This window comes from Equus asinus, chromosome 4 (assembly GCF_041296235.1).
Source record: "Equus asinus isolate D_3611 breed Donkey chromosome 4, EquAss-T2T_v2, whole genome shotgun sequence".
In the NCBI taxonomy this organism is placed as follows: Eukaryota; Metazoa; Chordata; class Mammalia; order Perissodactyla; family Equidae; genus Equus; species Equus asinus.
The window spans coordinates 138,381,998-138,396,601 of NC_091793.1; the positions used below are offsets into that span (position 1 = coordinate 138,381,998).

At 42.1% G+C, this 14,604-nt stretch overlaps 1 protein-coding gene across 2 annotated transcripts in view; it reads left to right on the forward strand.

Moving 5' to 3' along the window:
- Positions 1-6,438: 6,438 nt before the first annotated feature.
- CD28 (CD28 molecule) overlaps positions 6,439-14,604 on the forward strand; it is a 31,354-nt gene continuing 23,188 nt past the window's right edge. The window contains exons 1-2 of one of the 2 annotated variants that reach the window (XM_070508432.1): positions 6,481-6,623; positions 7,498-7,935. Coding sequence is in view for 1 of the 2 variants with exons in the window: in XM_014836386.3 (XP_014691872.1) it covers positions 6,569-6,623 (55 nt within the window). In the remaining variant the exon portion in view is untranslated. Of the gene's footprint in view, positions 6,624-7,497; positions 7,936-14,604 lie in introns of both variants that reach the window. The other variant, XM_014836386.3, reaches the window with a different exon arrangement.

The following is a 14,604-nucleotide window of genomic DNA, read 5'->3' on the forward strand; positions in this document are numbered from 1 at the left end:
GAGTTGTGGACAGATGTATTCAGATTGACCTTCCTTATTCGATGAGTGTGGGAACCGGTGGGGAAGGTTAGAGGGAGGGAGATACAGCAGGAGGGCGGGTGAGAAGCTTCCCAAGGGGGCCCAGTGACATGCGAGACTGTTGAAAGCAATGCTGAAGTTAACAGTTCTGTTTCCTGGAGGTTCTATGCTAGGAAACATGTTAGGGGATGAAGGCCCTTGCGATTTTTCCAAAGGAGGAAAACCAGGCCTGACGGTTTTCCCAAGGCCAGGATGAGATTGTACTTCCTGAAGAGGTCAGAGGGCGCCTCCTTACCATTCTGCTGATTGCACAGCAGGGAACAGAAGAGGGTCAAGGCAGGTTCACTGCAAGATGTGGAGTGAAATACATTCCTCACCTTGCCCTCCCAACCCCAGTCATATTTAATTAACATTCCTGTTTCTAGGAAATCTCCACATGTCCCAGCGGCTTCAAAAAATTAAAAATTCAGCCTCACACAGGGCCCTTGGTACTTTTGTGCAATTCCAGCAATACAACGGGCAGCTGGTCTTCTATGAGACCAAAAGAACGTGGCTCTGTGAGACGGTCAGATTTTCCAAACAACAGGATTTGAGAATAGCACAGTAGACTTTCCTGATTTCTTTGGGTCCTGAGACTTGTAAGTTTCCACTGTCATAATGGTTTAGTCAGAGTCTGATTGGTAACAGTCTTTCTCACCTTTAATGATGTTGGTTGGTGTTTTCTGTATCTGCCACGCCCCTTCTGCTTTTTTTCCAGATTACCAGGAGAATGAACCCGTCGTCAAGAACTGTCCTGAAGCTCAGATCGGCATTGCCTGGGCTCATGATGCGTCCTTGCTGACAGTACACAAATTCTTGGTCTCATCAGGGGAAGTCCTGTAGGATGATGTCAAAACAACAGAAATCTTGCTTCTTCTTCTTGCCTGGGTCTGCATGAGTGCAGGCTCAGCAGGGAAGCAACGAGAACCACATACTCCTTACTGAAGGAATGTTTTGCAAGTGACATTTGGAATTCTCGCTGAATCCTTATGAAGTTGGTGCTGAAGGTCACATGCACCTATCAAGGAGATACATTCCTCTTTAAAAACTTTGCTCCTAACCACTGCATTGTCAATCACATAGTCAAGCTGTTGGCTGATGGGGATGGGGTCTACTTTTCCCGTGATGCTCGAATCTAGAGATCACTTTTTTGAGTCAGACCACATTGAGTTCAAATCCCTGCTTTGCTACTTGCTGTGTGATTGTGGGTAAATCACTTAACCTCTCTAAGCTTCTGTTTCCTTACCTATGAAATGGAGATACTGATGGTACCAACCTCCTAGAGTTGCTGTGGCGATTCAATGAGATGATGCATGCATAATGCTTCGCACAATACTGGGGGGCAGGGGGCCTCCAGCGAATGTTAGCAACTGCTTTTCCAACTTGGAGCCATAGGTCTGCCTCCACAGGTGGTTAAATGGTTTTTGGGTAATTGTTTTAAGCTACTTTTCATCATATTTTTCATGCAATCCTTCATAAAGCCTCCTAGATTGTTCCTGCAAATACATCTTTGTGTCATACTTGTTTACTCTGGGATTAGTCAATCAATATGGCAGTTATTTTGTGCTTTCATTTCTTTTAGGCATAGTGCAATGTTCGTCAGGCTTCAGTCCTGCTGGCTTGTGATATGCATGACTGTCTTAATTCATCTTTGCCTTTTTTTTTTAAAGGAAGATTAGCCCTGAGCTAACATCCGTGCTCATCTTCCTCTACTTTCTGCGTGGGACACCTACCACAGCATGGCTTGCCAAGTGGTGTCATGTCTGCACCTGGGATCCGAAAAAGTGAACCCTGGACTGCCGAAGCGGAACGTGGGGACTTAACCGCTGCGCCTCCCGGGCCGGCCCCCATCTTTGTCTTTGTCTATTTTTTGAATAAGTGTCTCATACCAACAGCTGGGTAATACCACACTACTCAACGAGAGAATCTCAGCGTCATTATTTTCCCACAATCACCATGTGAGCATTTGAACCTCTGTAAGGCAGAGCTTTGGGGAAAATTAGAAACTCAAATGAAAGGCAAGTTTCTAGCTGGAATTTAGATCAAAGAAGATCTTATCCTGGTAGGCTTGCTCTCCATGAGTTAGAGAGAGACACGGGGCCATCGTCGACTGGCTTGACAACTGCAAATCTTGAAGACTCTACAGTGATCCTTTGTAGTTTATACTGGTATGTGTTATTATTAAAGCTTGCGCATCAAGGAAGAATATTCTGCTAATTCTCAAACAGGGTTCTGGCGGTACTGATGCTGTCAAGTAAAATCAATCCATGTAAATACATGGGACGTATATTCAATGATCCATTTTGATTGATCCACCAAACATTTATTCAGCCCCTTATAATAAGCATGAAATAGAGATTCATTAAAGCTTGTTTTTATCTTAAGGGTGGAGAGATTCACACATCATGTGAGATACGAACAACTTATTGAGTGAGGTATTTTCATCTCCATTTTACACACGAGGAATCGTGGCTGTGACTTCCTAGGATCGTATGGCTACGAAATGGCCCAACTGGAATTTGACTCTAAGTCCAGGGGGTTCAAGTCCTATGCTTTTAGCCACTGGAATTCCCAGATGTGTGGTTTCTTCCCCATACCAACCAATCCTCTGACGTCAGCTCAACGTCCTTCCGTTCAATTCAGTTCTGACGCTATTTACCTGGAGCTGGTGTCAGATCCCACAAGTTAAGGGCTCAGTCCAACAAAACCACTCTCATTTCAGATGTCAATTGCAAATCCCAGGTTGTCACTTGTACTTCTGACTAACTGGCTATAAATTGGGTTCCCTCAACCCTCTCCTCAGGTTCAATAATTTGCTAGAGTGGCCCACAGAACTCAGGAGAACACTTACTTATGTTTACCGGTTTATTATATAATAAAAGATATGATAAATGATACAGATGAACAGTCTGAGGAAGAGAAACCCAGGGCGAGGTCTGGATTCCAAGTGCGGGAGCTTCTGTCCCTGTGGAGTTGGGGTGGACCAGCCTCCCAGCTCGAGGTGTGCTCGCCAACCCAGAAGTTCCCTGAACTCTGCAGGTCAGGGATTTTTTATGGAGGCTTCATCACGCAGGCATGATCAATTACTACCTCAATCTCCAGCCCTTCTCCCCTCCCCAAAGGATAGGAGGTGGGGCTGGAAGTTCCAGGCTTCTAATCATGGCTTGATTTTTCTGGTGCCTAGTCCCTATCCTGAAGCTATCCAGGATCCCACCAAGAGTTGCCTCCTTACAGCAGAAGATGCTCCTATCACCCAGGAAATTCCAAGGGATTTAGGATTTCTGCGTCGGGAACTGGGGTCAAAGAGCAAATAGTAAAACAAAAGATGCTCCTAGCACCTTTCTTGATTAGAAAATTACAAGGATTTTAGGAGCTCTTGCCAGGAACCAAGGACAAAGACCAAAGTATATGTTTCCTATTATATCATATTGTTATACTGTCTGAGATTCTTTTGTTTTCTTTCAGGATCTTACCCCCGGTGTTAGTTCCCATTATGTTTCAAACAGGCTGTAGAATTTGGTCACTTGTATTTTTCTCTGGCAAACCAAGTAGTCAGGACTTAGTCTACTTGTTGACTGTCAAGGTCATTCCTTCCATCATGATGCATTTGTCCTTGAATTTCAAGAGCATGTGTGCATTTAAGGAATCTGGAATTTCTCTAGAAAAATACAGGCACATTTTTATGAAACACAGTGTGGGTATGTCTCCCCAGGGCCGTCTGGGCCACTATCTGCTTTTCCTCTCCACGCTTCCGTGCATAGGCTCAACTAAGACGTCGAGGTAGATGCCTTCCAATGGAAAGGTAATGCATGTCCTCTTCCTTTTGTCCTGAAGAATCTACAATACTGGGCACGGTTGACAGGAGGGAGGCAGGATAGTGCTGTGATCAAGGCACGGCAGTTCAAATTAGAAAGATCCAGTTTCTAATCCTGGCTCCACTGCTTCCTGAGTCTTCTTAACTCTCTCTCAGAGTCAGTCTTCTCATCTTTAAAATGAGATGATAATAGCATCTTCCTTACAGGCTGTGTGAGCATTAAATGAGATCAGGCATGTGGAGTGCTTGGTCCATCGATGCTGATGCTGATCTATCCCTAGGGGAAATGCCTAGGCTCTCAGTGCTCCTGCACCAATAGAGTGTCCCTTAGTTCACCTCTATCCTTTCTACTTCTTAGTGTATGTAGATGCTATGGAATTTCAAGAGCAACTGTGAAAGGACTCTAATGAACTGAGTTGCTCCTTCAGTATGATGCATGTTAAAAAAAGGAGGGCAAATGGTAAAATTTGTGTTTCTTTTTATTCTAAAGAATGAAACCCAAATAGGATTGGTCAAGTAGTAAAATCAAGGACATGTAATTATTGTTCGTGACTTTGTATAAGTCAACTAACCTCTCTGGGCTTCAGCTTCCTCCTCCACAAAATGAAGGAATTAGGCCAGATAATTGCACGTTTCTTTCCAGCTAAATTTGATTCTATTAAGCACTACTATATACATAACATGAACTAGATGCTGTGCAGTCATCCTTAATGTGCTTAAAGATAGTTATGAACTTGCTCCTTAGCCTTTGTTATCCATCCTAAAAATGTTTGGGGAGTCTTTGTTTCTACTGTACGTATTCTTAATCTCTGTGATGAGTTTCAGAGCCTCTCATAGATCTGGGTGGTCCGGGGCTCCAGAATAGGGGTAACCTTTTAGAGAAGGGTACCCTACCTTCTGTAAATTGTCCTTGGAAAGACGTCAGGCTCTGGGTAAGATATAGTTTCCGCTGAGTGGAGAGAGCGCCAGAGGCAGGAATACGGGGTCAGATTCTAGAAGTGAATCTGCTCCAGGACTGGGGACATGGCTTCATCACTGACCTTTAGTTCAGAAGTGTAAGTGAATCATTTCCAAAGACAAATTGCTCCAAAGGGCAGAAAGATGTGCCAGTGTGGGAGGGTCACAAAGACTGTGTTTGTGAGAAAATTGAAATGTGGACAAGGAGGTCTATCAGGGGCGGAAACACTTCTGATCTGTCCTTTGTCAGATCAGAGTAGAGGGATGTGAAGCCTCCCTCCACTTAGAGCCAGGTCGTCAAAGATGTTCACTCTAGCATTTTAAAATAGCAAAAAGTTGGTAGCAACACCAGGGGATTGTTAAACAATTATTGATATGATTATAGGATGGAATATTATGCATTGATTACAAGTGATATTTATAGAGAAAACCTAAATGTCATGGGCAAATGCTCAAGGTATAACAGATAACAATATGCATATGTTGAAAATTATACATAAAACATTATATTAAATACGTAAAAATCTTAATAGAAAAACACATGGAAGGCAATGGACCAGAATATTAATGGTGTTTATATCAGGGTGATAAGCTTACGGGTGAGTTTTGTTTTAATGTTTATTTTTAATATTTAAAAAGACAAAATGTATCTTTCTCAAATTTTCTATAGGAAATATGTCCTACTTTATAGTCGGAATAAAAAACAATACAAAGTATCTCTTAATAAAACAAATACGCAATACCCCAAATTAGGGTAGTGACATAAAGCTTAGATTATCAGGAAAGGAGAAAAAAATTACTGGAATGGTTTTGAGAAAGCCACCGAGTACAAGATCCTGACCCAGGCTCCAGAGGATGAGGGCGGAGTCGGGCACACGGGTGGAATGACCCCAAGTGCAGAGACCCGGCCAGTGGGAGAGGGCTGCGGGGCCCGGTTGCCCGCCTTGGGGAACCTGCTCTGGGGCCTTCTTCCTGCCTCTTACTTAGCCTGGAATAATCGTTGTCCCCCTGAAGGACAGAGAGAGCATGAGATACCAAGGGTCTTTTGCTTACGTTACTATCCCATGAAAGACACACGATGTTTTCAACTCTCCCTTTGCTTAGGGATCCCCCTCCAGATGCTCCGTGGACATGGGTGTGTTCCTCAAAGTTCCTAGAAGTGAGTTGGGGGAGGTTGGCAGTGTGTGCTAAATGCTCCATAGGGCTGCATGTCCAACACAAAAGTTCAAATCCCAATCTTTAGGACTCCTTTCAGCACCCATAGGGATGTTTCCCAAATCCTCAATATTGTTCTCACTGTTGTCTCTTTGACACAGTCTATCCCATCCTATGAAAATCTCTCCTCTGTGCTTGGCTTTATCCCTTCTTTAGAACACCTTGTTTGTCTACCCTTAAATTCCTGCTGGGGTTCAAGCACCGGTCTTTCACAGTGCTGATACCCATCCCTGGAGAATAATTCTCGTGAGCCCATCGTAGAGTGACCACAGTCTTTTTCAGTGACAAGAAAAGGCTTGCCTTTAAAAGAAGAGGAAAAGTCTAAAGTCATCAAAACAATGTAATATCCTGTGTGAAATGTTGCAGTCACGATGCCTTGTGGTTTGGGTCCCTTGATCATGTGCCCGGAGGGAAGTAAGTTGGCGGTGACGGAGACACTCGGGCTGGGCAGGTGCGTCTTCAGCTCCCCTCACACTCGGGCTCCTCGAGGAGGAGGGGCTGCAGCCCTGGCCCACCGTTAGCACAATGATCCTCAGGCTGCTCCTGGCTCTCAACTTCTTCCCCTCAATTCAAGTAACAGGTAAACGATTTGGATTTCTTTCCTTCTTTAAGTTTGTCTTTAGAGGTCTTTGAATGGCTTGATTCATTTTAAATTTCAAGCAACTTGTAAAATTTGGCCATTTGAAATGTAGTTTTGCTCTCACATGTGACATGTTACTTAGAAACTCACCGATTCTCAGACTACAGTATATATCATATTTTAATGAACATTGTTTGGAATTAAATAGGATTTATTTAACTATTAATTAACAGTGCCCCAGGAATTTCTAGCTTATGTATATAGATATTTGTTTGCTGAAGAAAACTGCTATAAGTAGGTTGGCTCTGAAAGCTCTGGATTTAGATTGCCTAGGTTCATATCACAGATCCAGTTCTTACTAGCTGAGCTTAGGCTGGTATTCAAACTCTCTAAGCCTCAGTTTCCTTATCTGTAAAATGGAGATGATAATAACCTCATCTCAAGGGCATTGTGAGGATAAAATGAAAGAATCCATGTGAAATCCTTAGTGTAGTCAGTGTTTGGCCAGCAAGATAAACGTTGGTTGTAACTATTGTGTCTACCCGAATTGAATGAGTGCCAAAATGAATTCTGGAGTCGTCACAGAAGCTGATATGATATAAATGTTTTCTTTTACAGTTGGCTAAAATCTGTTTTCTTAGATTAAAATCCTTTAAGTTCCCAGTGATGATGATAAGGAGGATGATACGCCCGACAATGTTACAGAACCCCATTTCAGATGAAGAGACCACGGGGCAGGAATGTTAATTTGCTCAAGGATATACAGGTTCTAGTTGAGGAGGCAGGGCCTGGACCACCTTCGCCAGCCTCTCCAGCCTGTGCTCTTGACCATCATGCTATTCCTCCTAACATGATATGGTTTGTCATTTCCTAGCTCCAGATGTGTCCAAGCTGAAGGCATCTTTGGGAAGTCACAATTCTGAACAGAAAGAGCTTTGCTGGCCTGGAGTTTTGTTTAACTTGTTCTTGGAGTTAGAAAAGGGTCCCACTTGGCTCAAAAATTGGACTCATTGCGGTTACTGGACACGTTTCAATGAGGATAGTTATTTTTCCCTTGAAGAGACACTGAAAAGCCAGCGTCTTCAGTTTTCTTTCTCATTTATGTTGGTGACGTGGAAGCCACATTACTTCTTGTTGTTCTTAAACATCAAGTGCATGTGCTCCAAGGGGGATAGTTTCCCAACCTGCACAGTACAGTAGTTACACATGTGCCCACCTATTTCATCGTCTGATGTGCCAGTGAGCACATTACAAACTGTGTGTGTTTGTAAAAGGCGCTGATATCGTGAAAGAGGAGCTGGCAATGAGACAGGTAATGCCCCAGTATCGGGCGCCAGGCGTTTAGAGCTACCAAATAGATTTTAAAAGAAGCTTTTAAAATTTATTTTAACAGAGGTCTTTAAACTTTATTTTTAAGAGATCTTTAAAATGTATTGTTAAAGAATACTTGAAATTTCTTAATTCATTGGACAGTAAAGGATAGGCAGAAAGGAAAGTGAAGGCTTGCTCTGACAGAAAACTATGTAAAATTGGTAATTGTGCACAAGATACTTTTCTGATGTGCTTGTGGTCCACCATCGCCGGCAATTCATTCATTCTCTTTTGAAGATACTTTTTGTAAGACTCAAAGCTTTATATTTTTTCTTTAGCACATTTGTTAAAAGGGGAAGAGCCAAAGAAGCCGTTGGGGGGTGCCCGCATGCGGCAGCCTTGTCTTCTGCTTTGAGATACATTTACTTTTCAATGCCAGATCACCCTTGGCATAACTTGTAAGATTTGATGCTGAGAGGCCATCTAATGGAGCAGGAGACAGATTGGGGTGGAGGGGGCACTTCTGAAATGCCTCTTTCAGCAAGAAAACTTAAGAGAAAGAAAATAATTGCAACATACAAAAAGGTCTGATCCATTCTAATCAACAGGGCCAAACTTTCCATGTGCTTTTTGTTTCTCTTTCTGCATTCACCCTCCATGGAGAAATTATAGATCAGAGGATTCTCTGGTCAAAGTGTAATTGTCCTCCCTAGGCGTGTGAGAGACCACTGTATGTCTGTGCTGAGATGTGTGTGTGTGTGTGTGTGTGTGTGTGTGTGTGTGTATAAATGAAGGACAGTTCTTTTTTCCCTTAATTCAACAATTCTAACTCATTGGTTCGCAGCATAGCTTAAAATACTTATTCTATGAAGGTTAAGCCTGACTTGATTCTTCATGGTCTGAATGACACCGTAGGAAGATCTTTATGGCTAAATTAAAGAGGTATGATTTGGAAGAGTGAGGAAACATTAACTTGGACAATTCCTTTACCAAAGTTACATGTTCTGCACCAGATTTGGATAATTGTGCCACTGACATCCACAATAGAGGACTCTGCTGGACTTTGGGACATGGGTCCAGCTTAGAACTGCTGGCCCATGGAAGGGATGCGATTTGTGACTCATGATAGAAGGAGTGTGCATGTACTGCATGGCATCGTTCATAGGTTTTCCAGCCAGTATTGGTTATTTTTCAGCAAGCTAATCATCCAGCATGAAGACAAAATTCAGGAGAACACCACTTATTTTCCCACGGGAACCTTTCTTTTCATTTCTCCCCAAACCTTAGCAAATAAACCGTCAAAATGGCCAGTTGAACACGATTGATTTGTCCAGTGCTGCTGCATTTCCCTCAGCACTTCTTTTTCTGAGAGAGGCACAGAAAGCAGGAAAATGATTGGTATTTAATAAAAACTCATCAGCAAAGCAAGGTAATTAAACACTTTACTTTTAGCTGAGCAAATGACCCCTCTGAGGTAGTCATACACAAAGAGAAGTAATTTACGTCTGGTGGGCTTGGGAAAGCACCGGACAAAAATGGACTGGAGAAATGCAACGTAGTCAGCGGTTTGCTGTATCTTTGCAAATCCAGTACATGGCAGCCAGATTTTCTCACCGTTAAAAAATTGACTGGGTGTTTTGTCATTTCAAGTAACTTTGATGGGCATTTCAAAAAGTATAGACATTGCTTAAGAATCTGTTTTACTCTACTACCATAGCCTACCATAAGATACTACTTTTTATTTTATTTTTTTGAGGCAACCATGCAGAAAGGACTTTTACGTTAACGACTGTAAAATTAATATCAATGTATCAATACCAGGAAATAGAATGAGTCATTTTCACAGATAGATTAGAAATAGAAATGAATCTGTGGTCATAACGCTGAAGCTCTCACATTCAAACCTTTACTATAGGTGGGGGCACAGGGATCTCACTGCCTCTCCTTTAGACATAGACTGTCCTCCTTTTTAATGTCTTTATTCTATTTTCTTGAGTGGAGAAATGCCATATGACTACCATTCAGCTTTTATCGTGTGTAGATATCTTCCTTCAAGTGTTTCCTGCATGCAGTGTGCTGACATTTACAAAATGAAAATTTTTGTGCCACCAACATCCCAGAAGAAAATTCCGTTTGTGGTTTATCTTCTCTAAAACAGTAGCTCTTTACTAACTGGTATAGGTATTGATAAGGATACACAAGTCATTGCAGACATTCTTCTCTAAAAATCAGAGGGCAGGCACACCTTCAAAGCACATTTATTTCACAGCAGGTCATTGAAAAGGATAAAATCTTTCTTTTCTCCTTTTCATCTTGGTGGAATTTTTGTTTGCCTTTTCCTTCAAGATTTTATTATTTATGGAACTTTACAGAGGCTGGAAATTTTCTTCTCAGTGGATAGTTTAGCTGAACTTCAGGAGAAGTGACATCTCGGTGACTTTGTGATTAACTGAAGGGATCTCTGGTTTTTGAGCTGTGTTAAGGACTCTACATTTTTTGATGCTGATTTCTTTGACTCTTTTTGGTCAATGACATGGTATTGTCATCAAAAAAGTGTACATAGAACTTTCAGTCTGAGAGTTGTTGCATGAGTGTTGGTGCCTGAAGCTGGAGGGTAGGTAACCCAGGCCCCACGAGAAGTGGTTGGAAAGTAGGTGTCTAACTTCTTGCCTGTTGCTGTCATCCTGATGAGTGTGAACACTGGAAGAGGGGTGCGCCGGGTGGCGTCAAGTGCTACTCAGTTGCTTGTTCAAGGATGTGGAAAAGAGACTTTCAACTTCTTTGGCCTTGGCATCTCAATGCTAATTTCACAGGCATCTTGATTTAGTCTGTGTCGCCATGCAAGTTACGTGTGTTTATGTTTTCGGTGCTGGAAGGGCACCTGCACTGTGGTGGAGAATTTCTTACTTAACTTTGAGCTGCAACTTTATCTCTGCATCACCGTTACCGTCATCTTTTTCATTTGTCATCATCTTCATTATCTTGGGGACTCTGGCTGCCAAGGTAACTGGGTCACTGGTTCCTGATGGTGTCATAAGAGTCACCCACTCACAGTTCAGTCTGACCTCTGATCTAATCGTGAGCCCCTTTCTGCAATATCTGAGTCACGCTGTTGCTCACAATCCACCATGTAATGCACTGATTAGGGCTGTGACTTCTACTCATCACCCACTCATTCACGTAAGAATCTGAGTTATTGACATGCCTTACATTTCAACAATGACATAGATTCCCTCGTTAAGAACTTAGGTGGATGTTTGATTTTTTTTACTTGCTGAGAAGGTAGAGGGTTGTGCTTTTTATTGCTTGGGGATACTTGACACTTGATGAAGTGTCAGAACATCACCGTGGCTGTATTTGCAGCTTCATGTGACCTGATGACTTTCTTTGCTATTGAACACTACTAATAATAAGGGCATATAATTTAAGACCAGCTTTAGGAATGTTGAGTCCAGGAGTATTCCATTTCGGATCCACAGACTCTGTCCCATACAAGGTGGAAAAGAATGGGCACCTTTGAAGATAGTGTTTCCTTCCATCGTGAGGCTCTTAGGGGGACTGAAACTAGGTCTTAGCAGGATACTGTTCTCTAAAGCACTGAGTTCCTGTCTCTAAAGTGCCAGCTTCTTCTAATGCTTTGGTAAGACAGGTCTTCATTCATGTGCTCGTTCAGTAGGTATTTATTAATATCTTCTATGTGCTATTCTAGGTTCTCTGACGGAAACAAAAACCTAGTTTGAGCTTCAATGAAGTAAAAGTGAGAATTGTGAAATCTTTCTAGAAATATTTTTTCTTTCGGTTTAGGACCACTGTGAATGATTCTCTATTAACACTAATTTATTTTATGGAGAAAAATTATAAACAGAAGCACCCATACAATTGTTGAATTCAACCACAGACATGTAGAGACAGGAGGGAACTTAGACATCTTTCAACTGAGAGAAAAGGAAGCTGTGTTGATGGTTTCTAGAAGATGCTATAGAAAGATGACATTGCAATGTTTCCTGGCATTTTTGGATGCTTTTAGGCTGGGCCCATCTTACGTATCCAACTTATCTCCTTTCACACCCTAACATAAGATCCTCAACCCCAATATTGCCTCACATAACTGCACTCTGTGTTTACGACCTTTCTGATGCTCTTTCCCTCTTGGAATTCCCTCTTTCTCCCTTCCCACCCATCTAAATCCTATTTGCCTTTCACTTTTTGTTTTTAATGCCAGATCCACCTCCTTGAGGAAGCCTTCCCTGGGTAGTCAGCCTTTACTATGGACTTGTAAGAGGCATTCCAATGGGAGTGTAATTCAATCTAATAAATATTTATTAAATTGTCTGTTATATTTTAATCTCTATTGGAGTCTAAAGAAATATACAAAGAGGAAAAGAAAGAAAAAGACTTAGCACACAAGAACTGCTTGTGTAATTAATCAAATTCTCTCTGCTTTCACAGACTTTATGATCAGTTGAGAAGACTCTATGTGACAGGATATAACAGCTGGAAACAGATAAATCACACTTGGCAGTCCCTTACCCCACCATGCTGTTTGGTGGCTTAATGACTTTGCATATACTATTCTTGTCATCTGGAATGTCCCTTACATCACTCACCTGAAGAAGCCATCTCTGAGCCCCTAAATGGCAAAGTGAGGGACTTCTTTCCTTCTCAGGATTCCCAAAATTGTTATTGCGTGTTGATGCATCTCTTGTTCTCCTAGACTGTGTGCTGCTTGTGGGCGGGATCGTATCTCATTCATCCTCATAACCTCAGCACCACGCACAGCACTGGCAGCATTGTAGGTGCTCAACAAATATTTGTTGAAGAGGAAATGAATGGATTAGTACTAAAATAAGGAAACATAAATACTGCAGTAGAATTACTATAGAATAAAAATCCTTTATGGAGAGTAGGGATTAAGCTGGACTTTAAAGCTAGATAGGACTTGAATGGATGACGTTATTAATAATAATTGCTAGCTAGTATTTATTTTGCACTTATAATGTGCCAGGTACTGTTCTATCTGGCTTTCCCTGTATTAAATAATTTATTCTTCCCCTAAATCCTTTGAGGTAGTTGCTCCGATTATCTTACTTATAAGATGGGGACACTGAAGCGTGGAGCAGGTAGACCAGCTTGCCTGGGGTCACACAGCTAGTGGGTGAGTAAATCCAGACGCTCCTGCTCCAGGGTTCATGTTATTACCAACGCCATGTTGCCTCAGGATGGAGAAGCAATACAAGTAAAGAAATGAAACCAGGAATACGGTTCCACGTTCTCGGAACAGATGGCCAGTCTGAGTGTGTGGAGGCTTAGAGAGGTGCAGTAGAATCAAGTCAAACAAAGGACTGCATACTGGGAACAGAAGTTCACACTTCATTTTCAAGGTGTTGTGAAACAGCTGAAAGTTTTTGGAAGTGGGATGATCTAAATGAATGCAGACTAACGACAAGGAGCTCATGTGATAACACTCGCCACTTTGCCAAGAAGAGGGTAGTAGATTAGGATTTGGATGGCAAAGGTGGGAATAGAAAGAAGTGACTATTCTGGCAGATGTTTTGAAAGTAGAAATTCCAAGACTTAGTGACTGGTTTGTGAAAGAGAGAGGAGAAATCAAGCATGATGCCAAGGTTTTTGGTTCAGTTGGTATCACCAACTGAAGTCAAGATGTTGCTGTGCAGCTGAGTTTGGGAGAAAATAGTGTGTAGTTTCAGACACATTAAGTTTGAAGTAAAGGCTTGAGATGTCAGGAAAAATGTCCAGTATAAAGCTGAAGATACGGGAACTGGGAAAGAAGAAAATAGTTGGGAATCTTCATCCTTGGAATGAAGCTGGAGTCATGGGGATGGATGGCTGGTAGAAATTGCAGAAAAGCAGAGAGTTGAACTGAATCTGGAAAATAGCTCTAGTTAGGAGTCAGCTGAAGAGGATAATGAGCTAATGAAGGAGACAGAGAATGTGTCTGAAGAGGTAAGAGGCTAACGGAATGTCCCCAAAGCCGAAGGAGGAAAGTTTCAAAAAGAGACAGTGGTTACTAGCATTAAAGGTATAAGGAAGGAGAAGTGAAGAAGGGCTTTGGAAAGCCACTGGTTTTGGCTAAAAAGAGACCAGCTGGGACTTTTGAGTTTAGGCAGAGTAGAGGGAAGGAAGATAACGCTTCAAAGGGTTAAGACAAAGTAAAGGGGGACACAAGAGAGACAGTGAAAAGTAGAGGAAACTTCTCAATAAACTGAAGGCAGTTAGGAACGTCTGTCACCCAGAATGTCTCCTGTGTTTTATACAAAGCAGGTACGTAATGAATGTTTGCAAACTGAGTGATTTAATTGTGTTTCACATGTGGAAGGAGCCGAGTGCTGGTCTTGAGTGTGTGTGTGTTGTGTGTGTGTGTGTGTGTGGTGTTTCAGGGGTGGAGGGGTGAGAAGGCCATTAGGAAAGAGAAGAGGAGGAAGGAAAGGAAAAAAGAGAATGGAGGCAGTTTTCTTGAAGAGATAGTGGGGGAGATTTGGGACACCGAGGATGGGAGTTTTAGAGAAAGGAAGACAAATCTCTAAGAAGAATGGGGAGGAAGAGATGAGAGTCATGGAGTTTGCAGAGGTATGTTAGGATGAAGCCAGGGTGGATGAGTGATTCCATGCTGGCACACCTGATGGTAAAAACTTTTGTTAAATGTATGTGT